Source organism: Mixophyes fleayi, chromosome 4 (assembly GCF_038048845.1).
Source record: "Mixophyes fleayi isolate aMixFle1 chromosome 4, aMixFle1.hap1, whole genome shotgun sequence".
Lineage (NCBI taxonomy): Eukaryota > Metazoa > Chordata > Amphibia > Anura > Limnodynastidae > Mixophyes > Mixophyes fleayi.
Window position 1 is genome coordinate 66,091,981 of NC_134405.1, and position 23,395 is coordinate 66,115,375.

The 23,395-nt window shown below is 41.5% G+C and overlaps 1 protein-coding gene across 2 annotated transcripts in view; it reads left to right on the top strand.

Moving 5' to 3' along the window:
• The first annotated feature begins 714 nt into the window (after positions 1 to 714).
• Positions 715 to 23,395, top strand: part of GPAT2 (glycerol-3-phosphate acyltransferase 2, mitochondrial) — a 56,285-nt gene continuing 33,604 nt past the window's right edge. Inside the window, exons 1-11 of one of the 2 annotated variants that reach the window (XM_075207367.1) lie at positions 715 to 801; positions 8,868 to 8,945; positions 9,626 to 9,739; positions 9,826 to 9,899; positions 10,447 to 10,557; positions 10,888 to 11,037; positions 17,346 to 17,445; positions 18,142 to 18,281; positions 19,765 to 19,846; positions 20,113 to 20,325; positions 20,399 to 20,506. In XM_075207367.1, the coding sequence (XP_075063468.1) occupies positions 8,895 to 8,945; positions 9,626 to 9,739; positions 9,826 to 9,899; positions 10,447 to 10,557; positions 10,888 to 11,037; positions 17,346 to 17,445; positions 18,142 to 18,281; positions 19,765 to 19,846; positions 20,113 to 20,325; positions 20,399 to 20,506 (1,143 nt within the window). In that variant the 5' untranslated portion in view covers positions 715 to 801; positions 8,868 to 8,894. Of the gene's footprint in view, positions 802 to 8,816; positions 8,946 to 9,625; positions 9,740 to 9,825; positions 9,900 to 10,446; positions 10,558 to 10,887; positions 11,038 to 17,345; positions 17,446 to 18,141; positions 18,282 to 19,764; positions 19,847 to 20,112; positions 20,326 to 20,398; positions 20,507 to 23,395 lie in introns of both variants that reach the window. The other variant, XM_075207365.1, reaches the window with a different exon arrangement.

Here is a 23,395-nt window from a genome sequence, read left to right on the forward strand (position 1 = left end):
GGCTTAGACTGCCTCTATGAAAAGGGCTTATTTTCCTTTTTGGGCACTTTCTACAACTATGACTGTGCCACTGCATTTATAATTTATTTTTACTGACAAAGACTTGACTTGATTTTTGCTGTCAGGAAGTTTACTGATAGGGATGTAATTCTTTACAGAAAATCAAATAAACTTTTTTAGTTCAGTAGAATAACAAAAACATCTGTGTCTAGCATCCTCCAATGATTATAAAAGGAAGGGGAGAGAGAGAGAGAGAGAGAGAGAGAGAGAGAGAGAGAGAGAGAGAGAGAGAGAGAGAGAGAGAGAGAGAGAGAGAGAGAGAGAGAGAGAGAGAGAGAGAGAGAGAGAGAGAGAGAGAGAGAGAGAGAGAGAGAGAGAGAGAGAGAGAGAGAGAGAGAGAGAGAGAGAGAGAGAGAGAGAGAGAGAGAGAGAGAGAGAGGTTTATTTATTAAAATTGTATTCAGGTGTACTTTTGCACTAATCCACAGCATTTACTGTCATTGTGTGTATTTCAGTAGACAGATTATTTTGTATCTGATACAAGATAATTGTGGATTATTACCCCTTAAAGGCAGCATACATAAACAACCCCCACTGAGAGATACATGCTGCTAAAGTATTTTGTATTTAATTAAACTGTAAGTGTCTGCTGTACAAGTCATATACCTGGGCAGGAGGCAGACGGACAGTCATTGGCTGGTTCCTCCTGGGAGAGGCTCGGTGCTACCTAATAATCCGTCCCCCCAGTACACATTACTCTGCACCCCCGGGCGTGACCCACACTTGGTCCGGAAGTGAGTGGTAAGTACTCTATATAAATATATATATACTACTCTATATAAATATATATATATCTGCTACTCTATATAAAAGACTCAGTGTCGCACGCAGGAAACATAACATTATTGGGAGGGGATTGGTGCTCTTAGCTTATGTGTATGGTAGTGGATTCATGTGGGTCGAGCGTAGCCTACTGCGGAACTACAAGTCCCAGGATGCCTAGATCATGCAGTTGCGGATCACATGTGCGGTTGAGTTATTTTGAAATAGTTGTGTAAAGTGTCGGACTATATGACGTCCATGTGTAATGTTTATGGGGTAGTAGCACTAGGATTGCACCGTGGAAACATATCTTACTGCTATTGCAGGCACACAGTGCACACAAATAATTTTCTATAAGCTTTGCACTAACTCACATGGTATAAGAACTACCTGTAGTGCTGCTGTGCCATATGTGTAGTTTATAGACCTCATTATGGGTGGTGTGGCATGCTGTGGTGCATGCCTACTTACGGCTCTTGGGAAATGCTGCTGTACACTAGAAATTAATCTCAGCATGCAGAAAATCTGAATAATCTGAAGAGGTGCTCTGTGAAAACTGTGTTTGTCACATTTGAGACCATCCACCACTTTCCTGCCTCCCCTTTCAAATGAATAAACTTTTCAGTTCTCCTTCTGCAATACCCTTGGGTTTTGCTTCCTTTAATAGTTTCAGTAAATTGTAAGTGATGGGAAATTAGGACATATAATACATGCGTCACTTTGGTGTAATTGAAGCACTATTTATATTTTTTAACAGTGAGCAAAATGTTAGAAATGTGTTTCTCAGCTGAAGTGCAGCTGGAAGGTACAAAATGTTCACCATTAAAAGTAAAGGATGACCTGATCTCCACCAGTTTAGACATGGTGCAAAAAATAAAGTTGTTTTGTGAAATGAAAAATGGTTATTTGGTTCTCTGCACAGTAACAGTCCTAAAAATGCAACTTTCATTGGTGTGCCAACTATTTTGCACTTCGTAAATTCTGCCCTGTATGCAGGGCCGGATTAAGGGAATGGAGGCCCCTGGGCTAAGGGGGCCTCCATTCTCCTGTGAGGGCCCCCCCCCCCTGTGATCGGAGCTGCCCGCGCCCCCCCCCCCCCCCGGCACTTACCTCATACTTGCCAACATTTATTTTTCTTTTTCCGGGAGATGCCGGCTGGGACGTGGGCGTGCAGGGGGCGGGGCGGCGAAATCACGTCATTTTGGCCCCGCCCCCGTGACGGAATGGCGCAAATTGCGTCATTTTACAGCGGGGGCGGAGCTAAACGCCGCGATTCCGGGTGAATCGCGGCGTTTAAACTGAATTTTTCCCACGTCCTATCAGGGAGATTGCCACACTCGTCCGGGAGACTCTCCCAAAATGCGGGAGTCTCCCGGACAATCCGGGAGAGTTGGCAAGTATGACTTACCTCCTTCTCCGGCGCGCTGTACTCTCTTTACTGAGGAGATCTCGTGAGAGTGAGACTCACGAGATCTCCTCAGTAAGGAGACTACAGCGCGCCGGAGAAGGACTGCATTGAAAGTGCTCAGCAGCACTGATCGCGCCGGGGGCGCCCCCGACCGATAAATACTGCTGCTGAGCACTTTTAAGGGCCCCCTGGATGCCATAGGCCCCTGGGCTGTAGCCCAGTTAGCCCTATGGTTAATCCGGCCCTGCCTGTATGTGTCAGGATTTATTAAGGGTAGGTCCAGACGGACATTTTAGTTCTTTTGTTAAGGACTCCATTTTTTATTTTTTTTTTGTTGCCTCACTCCACACCCACGAACATGAAAATTGAGGGAGTTTTTATACCTGTAACAGCCCTAAAAAAAGCACATAGGTGTGTATGATCTTTTGTTTCCTTTTTTGAAACATCCCCTATGCCTTATTTGTGAGGAGTTTGTATGTTCTACCGTGTTTGCGTGGGTTTCCTCTGGGTGCTCTGGTTTTCTCCGGGTGCTCTGGTTTCCTCCCACACTCCAAAAACATATTGGTAGGTTAATTGGCTGCTAAGAATGGACCCTAGTCAGTCTGATTGTTAAGCCCCTTGTGACATGTGAGGTGTATGTAATGCTTATCAAGAGGGTTTGTGAAGCAAAGTGTTTAGAAAGAGTGATTGGTTCACAAGTCAAGGTTTTTTTTATTTAGCTTCAAGTAATGTGAGTTTGGGTCTAATGAGCTCCCCTTTGACTTACCTGTCTAGTATGCTGTTACACCATCTGCCATGAGAACTCGAGGATTCTGATGCTAAAATGTTTTTGAGTTCCTATAGAGGCCAGTGATTTTATGGAGGGTGGACTGTTAGGATGAGTGCACATGGCAGAATGCTGCTATCCTGTCCCTTACGTGGGTTGGGTGGTGTGAGTGTGTGAGAGGCAAACGGGAGGTTCAAGACTGCACTTGGAAGCACTGCAAGTGTAGCCTTGAGCTGAATCAAGTGATCCGGGAACACCGCAGGAGTGAGCGAGAGAGAGTGACAGTACTGCTATATGAGAGTGTCAGTTCTTATACAGAGTAGAATTACTACCTATGGAAGATGTTCGTAAAGGTCTATCCCTTGTTTTCAGCTGTACACTAGTACACCTGCGGAGTCCGCACATTACACACTTCTCATGTAGCCATTAGTCCTTTTGTATTTCCATACTGGTCGTGCGCACCAAAGATGTGTATGCAGATTCGGTTACATCCTACACTTAGGACTCCTTACGCTTAGAGACACTGAACAGGGGAGGAAAGGGGTGGGAAAGCGTAGGCCAAGTACAGTAAGGCATGTCTAGATAATTGTGACTAACTCAGAGGTGGACACCCTGTCAGCAGGCGTATCACTTGTGGGTGCTCGGCCATGGGCACAAAGATACCTGTTGATGATGATGATCGTTAGCACGGACTAGTGTAAAAAAAGATTAAAAAAAAGAGATAAAATAAAAAAGTGTTGTTCAAACCCTACCCCAATCCCCCTACACCACCAAAGCTATCTAAGCACCAAAGCTCATAGCATGGGTTCGTTGCCACTAGAAAGAGCTGTATCCAGCACCAGGCTATGGCAATCTGGGCTGGTCACACTATAAAAGGTGACCCGCAAAATGCCATCCCCCTCATGTGAAAACAGCCTTGTGCACTGTGGCAGCTTTTAGCATCCCTGGCCCGTGGGTGTTAGGGTAATAGTGTTTAATAGTCAAAAATAGTATTTTTGTATGTGGCACTACTGGTCTGCTAGAGCCTGCTGGTGCTTGTAGAACTACAATGCAGTTCACACTTGGGGTCTAGCCACAACTATCCAATCGGGGTGTTTTTCTCTCACTCTGTATGATCAGTGAAGTCGCTCTGTATTATATACTCGCTGACAGGCCTCCTAGCCTAAGATGTGCCACCAAAAATTGATACTTATTTTTTATTATTCTGAGTTGCACATATCTTAATATGTGTGCAAATTAGCATAGTGCAGTCCTGACCAGCTCTCCAGGTGTTGTGAAACTACAAGTCCCAGTATGCCCTGGCAGCTATGTATTGTTTGGTACTTGTAGTTCTATATTTTTCTTGGATATTATTGCATTATTTATGTGGGTCCATTTCCCCTAGTGAATTCAACCCCGTGCCGAACAGGCTGGGGTTTTGTGGCGTTATAACAGAGGGACCCACAATGCGAGTTTTCCATTGTGACCACCCCAGTCTGTCACATCATGGTGCCGATTGCGGCATTTGAGGGGTGGCCCAATGTTCCCCCCGCATTAGCTGCGGGGGACTATTGCGCATTTTTTACATTCTACAGTGAAACTCCAGCCATCCTCATCAAGTTGACAATGAATGTTGTCTCTAGTATGCAGCCGCATGAAGATAAACTTTATGAAGACGCATTTTACACACTATGCCCAGAATGGCTTTCCAGGTGTTGTGAAATAATAAGCCCCAGCATGCTTTGTCAGTAGATAGTCAGCCGATAATTGTCAGGGCATGCTGGGACTTGTAGGTTCACAACACCTGCAGGTTGGCCCGGCCTGCACTATGATATTTTGTATGTGGCTTAAGATATGTGCAACTCAGAATAATAAAAAGGAAGTGTGTCATTTATGTGGGACATGTTTTCTGAGTACTTTTTGGTCTAAATCTACATGAGGGCCTTTATTATTGAGCCTACATTTGCAGGAACACCTGTTTGCTGTTGACCCACAAGAGCCTGAGGTGAGAGAGACCAAGTTATAGATCGGTGGATGATCGAAGAGTGTTAAGTGTAATAGAGAAATACAGCACCATAGCCCACCAGGTAAACATTTTTCTCTTATTACGAGCGGGGTCAGGGCTACCATCAAGGGGGTACAGGCAGTACAGTTGTAGGGGGCCCAGGCCTCCTAGTCTGACTGCCGAGAATCTGCACCCCTCTGCTAGGCTGGGAGCGTGCGGCGTGGTGACATCATCACAGTGTGACGCACTTACAGTCTATTAGTGTCTGGAAGCTGCCGAATCACCTCAAGAAAAAGGTAAATGAAATGGGGGCATGTATTGTGAAGAGGTAGGGGGGCATGTATTGTGGAGAGGTAGGGGGGCATGTATTGTGAAGAGGTAGGGGGGCATGTATTGTGAAGAGGTAGGGGGGCATGTATTGTGAAGAGGTAGGGGGGCATGTATTGTGAAGAGGGAGGGGGGCATGTATTGTGAAGAGGGAGGGGGGCATGTATTGTGAAGAGGTAGGGGGGCATGTATTGTGGAGAGGGAGGGGGGCATGTACTGTGAAGAGGTAGGGGGGCATGTATTGTGAAGAGGTAGGGGGGCATGTATTGTGAAGAGGTAGGGGGGCATGTACTGTGAAGAGGTAGGGGGGCATGTACTGTGAAGAGGTAGGGGGGCATGTATTGTGAAGAGGGAGGGGGGCATGTACTGTGGAGAGGGAGGGGGGCATGTACTGTGGAGAGGGAGGGGGGCATGTACTGTGAAGAGAGATGGGCTCTGTCAGATTAATTATTACTGGGCCCCACAGTTTCTAATGGCAGCCCTGAGTGTGGTAGCTACAGCAAGCTCTCCAGTGGATTTCAGGAGATCAATAGTAGGACAATCAATAAGGAGTAGGGATTGGGGATCCCCAATATTAGGCTATTGATGGAATTTGCTGAAGAGATACACATCCTGTCCAAATCACTACCTGACCACGCCCCTAGATTTAACACATTTTTCTATTCTTAAATTCCATTAGTTGAGTGGAATGGAGCAAAAGTGCCTCAGATACGCGTACATTTTTTTGCCCAAATTTTACCTGGATGATCCCCTATGATCTTTTCTGTGCAGGGGAACAATATAAACTGATTTATTTTGAACTTTTGTATTTTGACATCTCTCTTTTTTGTGTTTTTGTTTTTTTTTCTTCTTTTTTCTTTTTCTATTTGGTCTTCACCTATCTCTTATTTTGCTATTTTTTTCCACTAGAAATAGTGTAGGAGGGGGTGGGCAGAGGGGCATACTCACAATGCCTGGAACGCTACACACTGGTCGTGGAGGCACTTAGTAAAGTGTAAAATTAGTATGGTGCACTACAACAAAAATCTCCCCAGAAAAGGAACCTGATTTTTACTGGTGCTGAAGGAGTACCAGTGATTAGAAGTGACCTTAAGCTGTTATTACTACAGAGGTGGATTTGATGCGGGTATGAGCACAAATAGCCATGTAATATGTATAAAAATGCCAATGCCCCTCACAAAGTTTTAGAAAGACATTTACAAACAGACCTGCAATGCCGCAAAGTAGGTGCAGGCTGAGCATATTTACTTATGCCATAACTAACCCAGTAGTGAGTATGTAAAATAAAATAAAAAAGTATATAATTAATATGCATGGCACAGCAAAAGAAACTTATAATTATTGTAGCTTTAAAAGTGAATATCTAACATATACTTTATGTTACTAAGTTGCATGCCTCTCAGTATGATGAATATGTGAATAGTGCTTGGTGTGGAAAAAATGTAATACTGTGCACATCTCTCCACCCCTAGTCTGCAGTGCTGCTCTCACTTTCAGATGCTAGTTGCTACTTGCTGAAATTAGGAACAGCCTATCCTAGTTCCTAGTTCCTAAATCAGATTCAGCTAATAAGAAGATGCCTTTAAAATGACATTTACTTGAATTGGATTCTGTGATCATTATTTTTTATGTACAAATCACCAGGTACAACCATGGACATTGATGTATCCCTCATTCTTCATACTCTTGGACATGGTGATGGATATATAAACACCATTTGTGTTTAAAAAAAATATGTCTTCCTGGATTTGGCTTAAGGCTGCAAACAAAGGTGGCACTAGGGCTGCTTTCTGTAGCACTTTCCAATTGTTACTGTCTAGTTTTTTTTTCGTCCAGTGAGAGGAGCTCGTCGAGTAGTGTGATATAGTCCCAAACCATACGTCACACTGTGGGACTGCATGAGTTGGCAGGCATGTAGTGACCCATTACCCAGTACTATTATTAGATTAAATCATCTGTATGTATTTTTATCTAGCATGGGAAGTGAAAAAGTCACAGTATTTGAATGTTGAGATTTATTATAATTGTATTTTACTTATGTCCAGTGGTCAGGTCATGTTGGAGGTGTAGTGTCCTATGTCTGTATAGTGTGTAATAGAATTGTATTATGGTCATGTACAGTGATCAGGTCAAGTCGGGGGTGTAGTGTCCTATGTACAGAGTATGAAACAGAACGTAAAGGTACACACACGTGTCAGAGCTTCTTGTGTAGTAGAATCATTTTATAACATACTTACCAACTCCTGGAAACTTGTTTCCGGGAGAGGGGGCGTGACTGGAGGGCGGGAGGGGGCAGGACGAGGCCAATCGAATCATTGTGGCCCCGCCTCCCGCGAAAACGTAATTCACGCCGCCAGGGGTGGGGCCAAAATGACGCGATTGGCCTCGCCCCGCCCCCTCCCGCCCTCCAAAATGACGCAATTCTCGGTGAGATTGGGATGTGGGAGAAATGCCAGCTCGCCCGGGAGACTGACCCGAATTACCAGAAGAGTTGACAAGTATGTTTTATAATCCTATTCAGTGGTCATGTGATGCCAAGTTTTAATCCCCTGCAGGGAGTAAAGTTTCATCCACAAAGTACACAATGCACCTGCTCAACAGCAAAGTGTTCATGGAAATTGTTTTGATGAGTATATTAAATCAGATTGGATTCAGGGCAGCTCTTTTGCAATACAATAAAATTCCCTCCTTTTTATATGGGTATCTTTTTCAATATTTCAGATTTAACAAGCTAGATTTATGAGCTTCATTTCATGTAGAGCTTCATTTAACACCACAATCTTCTCACATCAGTTTGACAGGTGTCTCACATCACTGCTGCTCACATTGGATACATGTCAGCCTAATCCTCTCCATTTGAAACATGGCTACTCATTGGTATCCCCTGTGCTACTGGTAAGATTCCAGTGTTGTGGCTGCAGTGTGTTCTATTCACGCCCACTTCATCTCCTGCTCAACACTGTGTACCCAGTTTTAAACATACTTGCCAACCTTTGAAAAGTTAATTCTGGGAAATCCCAGGCAGGGGGGGGGGGGGTGGTTGAGGGTGGGAGGGGCGGGATGCGGTCAATCGCGTTATTTTGGCCCGACCCCCACGCGATTCACCGCAAATCTCGTCATTTTAACGAGTAAGTGGCAGTATGCGGGATACTTGCCTGCTCTCCCGGGAGTCCGGGAGACCTACCCGAATTTCGTGAGTTGGCAAATATGGTTTTAAAGAGTGTAGTCAAACACACATAAAAGTATCCATAATGCATTATAACCTAATAATCTTAAATAAAAATATCAGTTGTATTTTTTTTCTCCATAGGTTTTTATTTTATTTGTAAGTACCATTATTGTTATATTAGTTATTTAATTCTTAGAAAAAAATAAAGTCTGATAGATATTGTTTATTCAATAAATATCTGTATAAATATGTTCATTATTAAACCAAAGTTATCACTCAGATGGCGTGTTAAAAAGAAGATACAGTATGAAAGACATCTATCTTGTCTGTTTTTGTGCAGTCTGTCTGCTGTTGTTCCCAGCATACATTGCCAACTTATGTGATTTCACAGAAACAACGCTGTATTATAATCATCATAATGGGATCAGAATTGCTACAGGCGCACCGCCCCACTAATCGCAAGACCACTGTGAGTTCTCTTTAAAGTTTTGCACCCTAAAGGTTGTTACAGAAATCGTTATACTGTTTGCACCAAAGTGCTGAGTATTTACAAAGCTTTTCCACCTCCTGATGACATTTTACTGGCTCGTGTATGCCCTTTCTGCAACACTGTCCACATTATCTTTGTAGCTTCCTTGTGTACTTTTTAGTCTTGTATTTACATAATCAGGCAGAGTTAGTGTAGGTATTTTTTGTGCTTGTTTTTTTTTATTTCCGTGGTGTATAACGCAAAGTTGCTCTATGGACACAACTATAACCCATGCAGAAAATACAGAAGATAATCCAATAGCAACGACAAGAGGCACTGCCTGATGTTAGAAGGAAAATGCGATGGGCTTGTTTCTGAAAACTGGCACAAAGCAATAAGGTGACATTGCCCATACCAACTAATCAGATGTTTGTTTGCCTTGTATACACTCCACTAGAAAAAAAAGACATAATCTGGTTGGTTGCTGTGGACAACACCGCCTTTTGCACTTGCACTAGTTTTCGTAAATGTCCCCCAATGTGTTTAGTAAAGGTTGCAGGAGGGTATGTAGAAGAAAACAAATTATTCATCTGAATGCGGAACCCTTTGGAAGTTAAGAATGTCACTTTCGTTTTCTTCTCTCTCTATATTGTGCCTAACTTTATAACCATGATTTTTAGAGCAGAATATGTCCCTTTGGCTTTGGGCTGAAGATAGAAACAATATTTCCTTTCCAAGGGCTATATCGACCATTTGTGGGGCAGCCCTGTCAGTCATGCAGCCCCAAAAGTATGGTAAGTGCTGCTATTTAAATCTGAAGTTCTGACTTCTCCTGTGTGTTATAATTACATTTCCGCTTGGTCTTCAATTTTACTTGCAGGAAACCTTCTTCTACAAGAGAAACACACAGCTTGGCTTTCGCAACGCAATTCACATAACAGAGGAGGACACCCGGTACAGTATAGAATAGTATACATCTAGTAGTCGTGCAGCGGTAATATGGGCCATAATTATTGTATGTTTCCCCACACCTTAGAGACATTGGGCTTGATTCATTAAGGATCTTAAATTAAGAAGTTTCTTATTTGTCTCCTGGATAAAACCATGTTACAATGCAAGGGGTGCAAATTAGTTTTCTGTTTTGCACATAAGTTAAATACTGACTTTTTTCATGTAGCACACAAATATCAACTTTAAATTTCAGTGTACAAATAAGCTATCAAGTATCTGTGTGCTACATGAAAAAACAGTCAGTATTTAACTTATGTGCAAAACTAATTTGCATCCCTTGCATTGTAACATGGTTTTGTCCAGGGGACTTAAATAAGAAACTTCTTCATTTAAGATCCTTAATGAATCAGGACCATTGTTTGTGGCAGGTTAAAAGGGTGTTATAAAGATGGAACGCTGTACATTCTGTATTGGAAGGTGTGTGAAAGATGGAGTGTCTTCCGCTATGTCTCACCCTTCCATCCCTCTCACTTTCTTTATATTTCTGTAGGTATCGTGGCTGGTTAGTGAGAAGATTATGCTATGTCCTCTTTATGTGGGAACGGCCATCAGACCAAGATTTGTCCTCAGACATCGCAGACAATATCTATAAACGTCCCAGGTCATCTTTCTCTTTTTCTCTCTCTGCCTGCCAGAGACTTTGGGTCTCATTTGCGAACTGGAAACATTTCCTTTTGGGCAAATGTGCTAATTTGTCCACTTCATGCATACGTAGGTGCAAGTCCAAAGTCTGTGTTTGTTTTAACAGTCCCTAGAAGTCGCAATTGCACCTACCTTCTATCAATGTAAGGCCACTCCCCTCATTAATTTCCACTTATACTTATTTTTAGTACCTTTTGTCATTCATTTGTGGCAGTGATCTGTATCTGAAATTCCTTCTCCTGTACTCATATATGTCTCTATCCTTCCCTCTATGTCCTTCACACCATAGTGTTCAGTTGGCAATAAATGAAGACGTTCATCTACAAAAAGATGTTAAACCTACAGGTTGTACAAGTACGCCATCCAGTAATATAGGTCACAAGGAGGTGCTAAGGATTTTGGGAAACATTCAGAAGTCTCTCTCCCCTTGTCTCATAAGGTAATGGTTAAACTTTTTAATTTCAAATTATAATTTACTATTAAAATGTTAACATTAAAAGTTCAGTGCTAGTTATTGATGTTAGCCAAGGTCTGTATAGCGAGGCTGTGGTTGGCCCCGACGAGTCCCACGGTTAAAAATTGGAAGGCACTGGTCAATACCACCATAAGGCACGAGAGATTTGTTTATACTAGCAGACAGGCTCTGAAGGAATTTGAGAATATATGGTACAGATGGTTAGAGTCTCCATTCTATCCTATGTCATCTAGTACAGATGCTCGATCTACTTAAATGTATGGCTACCGCAGTTCTTATAATAAGTATCTGAGTCCATGTAATAAACCCTGCATGTGTAACATACTTATGTATAAGCATTTATGATGTATGATCCTGAATGAATATAGCACATTTATTATTATTATGCTTTAATGTAATCTTGTAAATTCCGTCATTTAATTCCGATATGTATGCGATTGTTTTTCTTTTCTTTTTGTTGTTTAGTATGTTTATATCTTAAAAAATGTCAATAAAAATAATGGATTTAAAAAAAAAAAAAAGTTCAGTGCTAGTTTATCACGCAGCCAGCAGAATCAGAGGTGAGGCGAAAATGTACTACATTTACTTGTAGCCTAATGTAAGGTGCTTTCTTAGCAAGAAGCAAGTTCCATGCACGATAGATAAAGGGTACGCCCGCCAGGGTCCCCCTTTCATCTGTAATGATAATCTGTACTTGCCTCTTTATTTTGTTAAGTGTTCCATGTGTAGCAATGTGGTCCCGCACCCTGTTTTATGTCACCTAATCCCCAACAGAGCTAAATTTGGCTGGGTGGACACTACAGTGTTTTTAGCAGATTATCGGGCCAATCAGATGATAAACGACCAGTTAGCCATTGTATCATTGAACGAGATTTTTAAACTGAACTAAAAGATCTCATTCAACAATGGAACAATGTTGTTCCAATTCTGCAGTGTGTATGCATTTTGTAGAATTGTAACAACAATTTAGCTGTATGTAGGAGCTGGTGTCCAGGGGTCCGAAGGCACTGCAAGAGTTCCTACCATAACTTTCACCTTGTAACGATTGGGGAGCGGGCATTAAGTGATCTCCTAGTGAAATGCGCTCATCCACCAAGGAAGCGATCAGCAGACCTGCTCCGACAGCTCTGAGCCTCAGGCTATACCAGGAGCTGATACGGGGAGATTCACAGCTTGCAGCAGCAATGCATGGACACTCTTGCAGCTCTGTATGAATTATACACTGAAATAGGACACATGCAATGTATTAACCTGGAAAATAATTAGCAAGTACAGTAGTCTGGGAGCCATGCAGGCAATATTAAGCCTGTTGTAAGTGGATACAGTGGTTTTAGGAAGGAGCTGTCAAATTTGTATAATCGTATGAAATAAAGTATATTGATATTGTTTTACCGTGCGATTGCGATCAGTACGCCACGTGTTATATGTTATGACGCAATCGCACGATAAGTCACACACGCATACACTTGCACTTACACACACATATATATATATATATATATATATATATATATATATATATATAATTTATTTCATATTTATAATGGTTCCACTCCACAGTTGTTTATGAGCAGATGTTATTTGGTTTATAGTTATATATTATAAGGTTATATGTACACTTTAGTGATGTTTAAAGTTCAGGTCACGGACAGCATGTCATGTTTGGTATCATTCTAATCCCCTATTTACGCAGTTGTCCGTTTCATTTGCCGAAAGGATCGCACATTGCGTGCGCTAGTTATCGATGATAGGGAATAAATGATTAGAATGATATTGTCTGTGTAATGCAGTTTGAACCAGTTCTTGGCAGAAAAACTAGGTATGCATCATCTGGAGAGCTGACCCCCACCCTTGGAGGAGTTTGTTTGAACTGACCTATGGACTGCTTTACACTGGACCTTCCTGAAGCCTGAACCTATGGAAACTTGCCAAATCACCTGTATTGTCTTCACTGTATTACTAAATGTGTATATATACAGATCCCAGGAACCAGCTAAGCAGTCACACTGACCACAGTCTTCAGGACTGAAAGACTGTCTAGCTGAATCCAGCAGCGGACGCAGCGTATGTATGTATCAGGTATCGGCTGTACTGTACTTATTTATTGAACTGCTGAACTTTTGCTAAATAAATTGCTTGTGCTTTGGAACCACACAAATTGCATAGACAATGCTTATTGGAAAACGATGAAATTACTTAGGGTGGGTGTGTTTGCAAAATAAGCTGCAGACTTTAAACCTCCAGCAGTCACATGCAGTGTAGTGAGATGCTCTACCCTGTACCGACGTTTTAGTGCAGACTGTGGTCACAGCGTTTTACACTGCACACTTGCTAAACAGATGAACATGCTTTTCCTGACCCGATACTCACAAAGCCAGGTTAGAGTTTCCCCAGCAGTATGTGGAAATTCACCTGTAAGTGTCAATGGTCAGCAGTAACAAGGAAATTTCAGCACTGAACCAATAATCTAAACATCTTAGCTGTGTCTTTCCTTCTTTTGGCCTTCCCTCCCCTAAAACATCAAGCTAAACATTTATTAGAAATTATTTATTTGGTTCTTGTACTGAACTGAGACACATTTCTTATGCACCTTATTTGATTATTCTTGGTAGTGTATATGCATCTTCCTCTCCTCGCAAGGACGCAGCTGGTCTCAAATAATCATCTATTTCCCTGGTTTCTGGACACCAATCCTCCTCTCGCAAAATAGAACTTAACTCAAGGGCAAGTTGGGCATCCAGCTCTCCAAAATATCATATGATTGCACAGGATCAAAGATCAGAGCAAGAGCGTCGGTCACAGGCCATGGCAAAGAGCGTGATGAAGTCACTTCTAGATAAACACAGGGCGGAGAAACAGAAGGGGGAAGCCATGGGCTTCTAGGGATTTGGAGATAGGGATAGTGATCTCCACTGTTTGTGCTGTGATTTGGCTGCTGTAGGAAGTGGTTTAAAATTCTGTGTATCGGAGCTTTCCCTGGTGATAGCCATCGCCAGACTGCTCTGCAAATGAATGGAACACCTCCAGTGTCCTGTCAGAAGGGGGGGGGGGGGGTCAGGACAATAACCTCTTCTAATCTGAGCGGTATCCCAGCTCTGCTCCACTACTACCCCTGTCACTGCTGTTATTCCTCACTACATCTTCCATACCAATTACTGACCGTCCGGTTTGTATCACCTCAACAGAATAGTCACAGAGAGTATACACGAATCACATTACTATTCATCAACTCACGTTCTCACCATTGGGCTGGGTTAAATATACCAAAACAGAAACAAAACAAAACTTGTTACGGATACAGTCAACCTGTTTTGCATCCCCTTTACACTGCTCTTGGATCAGATGAAGAGCACTGAACTGACGGTAAATCGTGTATAGTGTGGACATATGAATCTGTATGCTGATTGGGATTTCCAACCCCCCCCCCCCCTTATTTTTGGTAAAATTCACTTCCACTAGCGTATAGACTGAATGCCTAAATCTAAACTATCCTCTAAAGAAGCCATGCCACCTCCTCATACCCCTGCCAGCAGTTCATATTATGAAGGGGACGGTATCCCGGCTCAGAAGGAACTAACACTGATTGGTTAAAACAGGGATAGAAACTTTGCTCTCTGTGTTCTACGTTAATAACTATTGTACAACCTCTATGGTGCCAACCTCAGCAGGGGATAGACAGAAGGCTCCCCTCACATCATCCAGATAATAAGAACCAATTGACGCTTCCTATGATGAAGTTGTTGGCAACAAACGCATTTCGCAAATATTCTTTAGCCAGACCCTAGACAGGGCATTAATATGATCCCTCTGTATTCTATCTACAGAGGGCTACGATATTGGAAGATCTATGATCCTACAAGGAGACTGTTTTGCAGAACTGGCGGAGATCTGCACAAACCACAAGTCTACTTTCTTAAAGTTCTCTCTGGCTATGGTCCCTCAGGACTTTCATTTGTGCAGTTGTACTATTGATGATACACTACTATCTTTTTCATTTTCAATTCACTGACTTTAATTTTAAGGAGGAGGATTTGGATCACAGAGGTGCTGGAAATCTGGTGATCGCGAGTTTTCTTGCCAACATACATGTTTTGTGGATTCTTAAGTACTGCAATACTTATGAACATTTGAGTAATTCTTTGAATTCATTGTGGATCTATTATGAAATAACGTATTTACAGTTATTTCTCCATCAGAGTATGTTTGATATAGAGATCCTGTCTCTTTAGTTTGTGAGAGGTCCACAAAGGGTCCAACAGCACATGTCATACATATCCTAGAGATTATACTAAAGGTTCCGATCAGACTCCCTCCAGCATCATTGCAGGGTAGCATAATGTTGGCAGAGTGGAAAACACAAGGCTAGAATACGCAGATGTTCCCATGTTCCATAAGGCATCCATTGACATTGACACTAACCTGTAAATAATAATTTACCACACTTTGTTTTTGTACTACCTGTATGCCGTGTCCCGTTTTGTCCCATGATCTATGTACAGTGCCCACTGACCCTTTGTGGCTCCATATAAATAAACAATTATAATAATAATTGTCCAAGTTGATTCTTGGGGTGCACAGGATCCCACTGGAAGAATAGCCTTGAGATCTGGGACCTACAGAGCTCAGCTACATGTGAAATGTTTTATGATATTAAACAAGCACTGCTAGCCTGCTAAGTGGTCACTCCTGAATCATACTGGACCAAGTTCCGGAGTGAACAGACTGCCCATATCCCCCAGCTGGCTAATGGACATGGTGGCCTTCTTCATGGCAGCTATGAAGGATCTGATTATACTAGAACAGCTTCTACAGTGGATCCCGACTTGTATACGAGAATAGGCTGCAGATTGGAAGCCAGTGACTGGTAGATTTTGCCATCTGGTATCCACAGGTGGTAACGCTTGCTTCCATAGATGCGACACACGTCTGTTTGTTTCCAAAAGGTAGTGAAGGATCAGGCACTCTGCTCCAAGAAAAACTCATGCAGGCCCTGTGGGAATAATTCTGAGTGAGGCCTCTCTGGACTACCCCATACAACCCAGACTAATGGACCATGCGAGAAGCTCAGTGGTACTCTGAAGCATTTACTGAGCACCTATGTTTCTCCGAAGGGTGATTCTAATATCAAGCCTGCAGCAGCTTCTCTTTTTGCAGATAAGGAGTCATATAGGAATCCATGAGTATACCTTGGACTTGAGCAAAGGTTACTGGCAGATACTCTCAGTCAGGGATGCTGAGGAGTGGTCACCATTTATCACTCTGTTCTGGCTTTTCAAGTTCAACACAAGAATGCTTCAGCCACTTTCCAATTATTGGTGAACAACATCTTGGCAAGATGTTCGGATTTTGTCAAGGTGTTCCTACACTTGGCCCGTATCTCGCTGTCTATTTGGTGGAAGGACAGCCACTCCCATGAAGTGAAGTGAGGGGGAGGAATGTGGTAACAAGCAGGTATCAAGCACATTCAATAAAGGTTAAGCCTGACTGGGATTCTGTTTTGCCTGCAATGATAAACTGTATACACCTGTTTCCTTTCTTAAATGGTTCATGTGTAGAAATGCGGTTTATTACCCTACTTTATCCTCAACAGAGCTAGGTTTTGACTCTGGTCAATAGAGACGGACTAAGCTCTGATCTCTAACCTATTCTCTAAAAAGTTGTACACCTCCTGGTACTGCTGCCAGCACCACTTCTTGGGAATTGCCTTAAGGTCTGGTTCGAAAGGTACTATATACTAATCTGTTAAACAACAAACGTGCTTCAACCCTCCCCGTACTAAGTTAATCAGTCACTATTGTTTCATTGCTTTCCAAGGATGTCTAAGAAAACCATGATATTTTCTCTTGTTCACTTTGTATATCCATCCCAATCCCTTTTGGTATTGAAAACCATATAGTTGGTTATATAATTATTGATTGTATTGTTCTCAGGATAATGAGCTGTTTTAACTTTTTTTTAATGAGTGGCAATTACTGCAGTGGTTGGGACTGGTTAAGGGTGATGTGTTTAGTCCTAAGATGAGGACATCTTTGGAAATAATATCTAGCTTTTAGATGAGATCACCTACTGTATAGGCTGTGTGAAAGAACACACTTTTCAGGCTTATTAAGGTAACCCAACATAACCTATTTCAACCAAAGCAACATTCTTCACTTAGATTTGATCTATTCTAATTCTTCAGTAATTAAAAATGCTGTGGGTATTTATTTCTACAATATAGCTTTGTTTATCTCCATTTATGTCACTCTTCAGTGTCCTTTCATTCCTCCCAGGTTTACACACTGGATACTCGTAAAGCTGCTTAAATGTTTGTATCTGAATCTCCAGTTCCATTGTGGGCAGGTGGCCACCCTTCATGATGTCTCTGCTGCGGTGAGCTGACTCACATAGTCATGCACTTTCTAATCATGCTGTTTGGTAAAGTTGATGTACATAAGTGTATAATGGGTGTATTTGTTGTTCTAGGTTAAATTTGGGATTATTTAACTTTTTAGATAATACTTGTTTTACATATTGCGCTGTGCTCTTACATTAGACTGGTGAAGATAAAGCAGAATTTGGTACAACTCTTACACAGAAGCCATTACTCAGCATGTCCTTATGTGGATTGAAAGCGTTTGTGCCCACTAAAAATGTACCTTCTCCAGCCCTTCATCTCATTTTAGTAATACCTTGTAGGAGGCAACATGAAAGCCTTGCATAGGAACACTCTCATTGTGCCCAAATCCTCCTATTGGTCAGGGCACACTTCCCTGAAATCCCTGCCATCTTGTTTAGCAAAGCCGTATGCTTTTATTTTTCGCCACTATGTTATACTAATAAAATTGGATTGTAAAATAAGAGTAAAACCTGCAAAAGGACTTGCTGTGGTTAAACAACATTCAGAGTCATCACTAGCAAACTGTAGAAAAAAAGCTATTTCTACTTATGAAGGCAACGTCATTGCCATCTATCCTGACTTTTCTGTGGACACTGGGAGGCACCTGTTCACGGATGGACATTGTTGCATTTGGAATGTGGAGATCAAGTAATGGGGTCAGTAACTAATCTTTTTTGGTTTTTTTTCAGTGTCCTAGGACTCCTCTTGTCTTCCTGTCTACTCATCCTTCATGGCTGGATGGCTTCATTGTCCCTTTCCTCCTATTCTCCCAAAATCTAAAGGTGCCCCGTGTAGCATGGGGCAGGACAGACTGCCCACCATTACTCAGGTATGCAGCTAACACCAGTTTCTTATTACTTTATATCTTTGAGTAGATCCTTTATCCACCAAAGCAACCTCTTTTCTTTTCTGTTAACTAAAACAAATATTCACAAGTGTATATATATTAAAAGTTCCTATACTTGACAAAACTTTAAAAGGAAACTCCAGGGGATAAATTTATTAAGCTGCAGGTATGAAACATTTGAGATGTTGCCTATAGCAACCATTCAGATTCTAGCTATCATTTAGTACATTCTACAAACTGACAGCTAGAATCTAATTGGTTGCTATAGGAAATATCTTCACTTTTCAAACCCACAGTTTAGTAAATATACCCCTTGCTGTCATTTCCAGCCCCTCTAAGCTAAAATATAGGTGAACTTTTGGGGAGTATATAAATACATATAATAAAATACTACCAACTGGAATAGCAGATAGTGAGTGGAAGTCAGTTTAAATAGTTAAAAAGTATCATCTGACTTGTGAACTGCATGTCATTCATGTTCCTGTTTACATGAGATTTGTCTCTTTACACCTATTCCAGTGTCATGGGGTCTGTGCTCACAAGTACCATTTTGTCTTGGTACTTGTATGTCTTATGCAGACCTGACTTTACCTTTATCTGCCCTATAAAATGTTTTTTACTAGTTAAATTCAACAATTTACAGTCTTTAATCCAGAAAAGCATTGTGCTGTAATTTATCAGGGTTTCCTAATGTATATTTAAACGTTCCTTTACCATAACAAGAATTGTTTGACATTGTACTGTGTTATTGTACTTTGTTATCTGTTATTTCAAGCACCAGAAGCCTCCTCGCAATGTCCTTCAATTGGCTTATGCCCATACACGCAACTATTTTATCGTCAAATTTGTCCTTTTTTAGAGCCATATCCAAAATGATCGCTGCATCAATATTTTATCTACATCTATCAGATGTCTATTACTGGAGAGAAATTGTTTTGCTGTCATCCTCCATCCCAAATAATCCATAGTTTCGTTATTAGAGTATATATATATATATATATATATATATATATATATATATATATATATATATATATATATATATATATAGCACCTCTTACACTTTATGTTTTATTGGTCTTTGTAGAGCTGCAGCTCTACAATAGTTTTTATTGTTGCTGTAAAATTGATCCACATAGCATTGCAATTATAGATGTTCACCTTACAGACATCTCCCTTAGATAATCGAGAGTAGTGCACGAAATGTAATTTGGTTTTGCAACAGTGTTTCTTCAAAGACTTTTTATTGTTGCATCTCCCAACAATAACAGTACTCTTATGTTTTTTACTTTAACTGATAATGTCAGTGGTAGTAAGCAGAGCTTGTTTTAAATAAGAAAGAGAACCCCTTGGATGGATCACTGACTGATCAGTTTGATATTTCAGCACCTTCTGAGTATTAATATGCAATAGCACTAGGTTGCGTTCGCTCTCGCTCCACTCAGCGGACCCATTGTGCTCTTAGGTTTTTTCTGCAGAAGTTGGGAGCTGTCTTTCTCCCACCAGATGTTTGGACCAGGCGTCTCAGTGGAGCGGTTCTTTCTGCGGTGAGAGGGAGAGAGCTGTACAATGTCACTTTACTTGTCCTACTGAATTGCTCTGTGGCATTTTCCTGTCACTTTGTGTATCACTGTCTGATGTCTCTTTTCACCATCCAACCATCATTTCTATTTCACTTTCTATTCTGTTTCCTATTCACATGTTTCTTATCCCCTTCAGTGGCATCTTTGCCCATGTCTCTGCCACTGTCCTGCTCGCTTGTCTCCATCTCTCCACCTGACAGTGTAATTCCTCCGGCCCCTCTCTCTGACAGTATACCGAGTCATGGCTGACAGATGGACATTCATTGCTGGTGTTTCTGGAGTCCTCGTCCTCCCCATGCTGCCACACCTTGTCGCCCATAGGGTGTGAGTGGGTTCGGCAGATAGTGGCCGCTATGCAGGCTGGCGTGGTATCAGATGTTCTTATTGTTCCAGTGGGGATTTCCTATGACACTCTCCCAGAATGTGCCAGCACAGGAAGAAAGGTGTGTTTGTATTAAGGTATTGTATGTGCAGCCCACTTACACCACCCTCCTAACCTCTCTCTTATTCTCTTAGCCGACTTCTTTTTTAGGAGCGTGGCACATCCTCGTGTCCGCCCTTTGTCCGTGGTCTGGCACGCTGGGCTGTGCACGCGTGGATTTTGCTCAGCCCTTTTCCTTACAGGTACAGTAATTTTATCCCCCTTTTATGTATAATTCAATGGGGCATATTCAATTGTTTTGAATCCCCGCGGCATTAAAACTATTACCATTATTACGGTAATAGTAAGCTGGATTTCAGCGAGAAAACTACCGTAATAACGGTATTTACGCGCACTATTACCGCAATGACGTGATAGTGTGCGCCCCGCAAGATTTTTGGCGTTTCCACCAACAATTGAATATGCCCCAATGTATGCAATATGTCTTCTGCATCATTGTAAATCACTTATTGAATTCTAGACTCATTCTGAGAATGAAGTGAATATTTACAGGAGTCATCTGCCAGTAAATTAAGTCCATGTTTATTTATTACACCGTCCTGTCTGAAAGGTTCCGTGCTCTTTCGCCTGGATGCTGACTTCCTTCATTGTGTTTGGGGCTAAATGACAGGAACTTCTTGTTCTTTGCAACTGATCGAAGCTTTGCTGTACTGATCCGTCCCGTGTACCCCAGCATGGTGGCAAAACAGGGACACCAACTTTTTTTTTGAAACATTTTTTTTTCTTTGCCACCGCTTCTGTTTATTCAAGTGTGTTGGGTTAATATTTTTTTGTGCAGTGTAAGTTACAAGCTACCTGTGTGCTGATTGACTGTATTGTGACTGGTACTATCCCTTTGTGGACTCAGAATTGACAATGTGGAAGCATTGTGACGATATAGCCAGTTGGCACACAGGTTACCTGTAAATAGTGCTGCACTCGTATTTTTCCCAGTCTGTCTGAATGAGCAGCAACAGGAGGAAGTGAAATGGGTGATGACCACATGGTTGGAATGTGTTGTTCAGGGATTGGCATCTGTACTATATACTGTCAATTGGGGGAACTGGAAAAATGTTGTTAGAGAGACAGACCATTATGTATCATTTCAATCATATTAGACGGGGTTGAATATTATTAGTGCTGCCTAGTGTCACTCAGAAATATGCAAATTTAAAAGCAATAAAAGCACACACATGACAAACGGCGAAATATATTTGTATTGGCAAAATATAAAAGTGATGCACATATTTTGTGGCACACTCTGCAATGAGCAACAAAAGGAATTGAGTGCAATTGACATTATAGTTAATTTAGTTCCAAAGGGGATAAATGAACATCGGGTCCTGTCTGTGTTTCTTCAATCCCAATATGCTAATTGAATATCTTTTATGCTTAACCTCCAATGACCATGTTTTTAAATGTTTCTTTATTGGTTTTAATTAGGGGTGCTTCAGTTATTTAATATAAGTGCATATTCATTCACTGTAGACCTGTATCCCGATCCCAAATGGCAATTACCTGCCCTCCCAGAAGTAAATTCTATTGTGGAAATGAAACTTCTTTATTTTGCTGCAGTTTGTTACAACAATACTGTTTTTACTTCTACACTAGTTTACTTGTTGCCATAGCAACCACGGTTCTTTTCTTCTTCTTTTTTTTTTTCTTAGGGCGATGATGTCATGACTGTTGATGTCACTTTGCAAGGCCAGTGGTGTTATATTTTGTTGGCACCATTTATACTCTAGTTAAGATGGCTTATTTAAATTTTCAACCTCTTGAGTAAAATATTTTTTACATAACACGTTGGGGGGGAGTTTTTCTCTTCTTTTTTTTCTTCCCCCCTTCAGTCACAATATGTGTTGCCTGTATATATTGTGTCATTATGCTATTGGTATGTAATCGCACATTGTGTTTATGTGTAGTTACATATGTATTGTATTCACATTAGTGAATGTGTAGCTGAATAATAAAAGTCATCTTTGTACTTTGCTGGTACAGGTATATTTGCATATTTTGTGTGAGCTTTTTCAATTTGGGAACTGTACAGTAGTACAGTGGGGAGTTAGATGAACATCGTACACTGACAATGGAAGAAGTGTTGTATAGGATGGGGGGCTGTACTGTATAATGGATACTGACAATGGGAGAAGTGTTGTATAGGATGGGGGGCTGTACTGTATAATGGATACTGACAATGGGAGAAGTGTTGTATAGGATGGGGGGCTGTACTGTATAATAGATACTGACAATGGGAGAAGTGTTGTATAGGATGGGGGGCTGTACTGTATAATGGATACTGACAATGGGAGAAGTGTTGTATAGGATGGGGGGCTGTACTGTATAATAGATGCTGACAATGGGAGAAGTGTTGTATAGGATGGGGGGCTGTACTGTATAATGCTGACAATGGGAGAAGTGTTGTATAGGATGGGGGGCTGTACTGTATAATAGATACTGACAATGGGAGAAGTGTTGTATAGGATGGGGGGCTGTACTGTATAATAGATACTGACAATGGGAGAAGTGTTGTATAGGATGGGGGGCTGTACTGTATAATGGATACTGACAATGGGAGAAGTGTTGTATAGGATGGGGGGCTGTACTGTATAATAGATGCTGACAATGGGAGAAGTGTTGTATAGGATGGGGGGCTGTACTGTATAATAGATACTGACAATGGGAGAAGTGTTGTATAGGATGGGGGGCTGTACTGTATAATGGATACTGACAATGGGAGAAGTGTTGTATAGGATGGGGGGCTGTACTGTATAATAGATGCTGACAATGGGAGAAGTGTTGTATAGGATGGGGGGCTGTACTGTATAATGCTGACAATGGGAGAAGTGTTGTATAGGATGGGGGGCTGTACTGTATAATAGATACTGACAATGGGAGAAGTGTTGTATAGGATGGGGGGCTGTACTGTATAATAGATACTGACAATGGGAGAAGTGTTGTATAGGATGGGGGGCTGTACTGTATAATGCTGACAATGGGGATGGTGAGACTGTTCTATATACTGGACAGTGGGCCGATGAGTACTGTATACTTGTCAGTAAGGGCATTACTAAATAGAGTACAGTGGGGGGTGT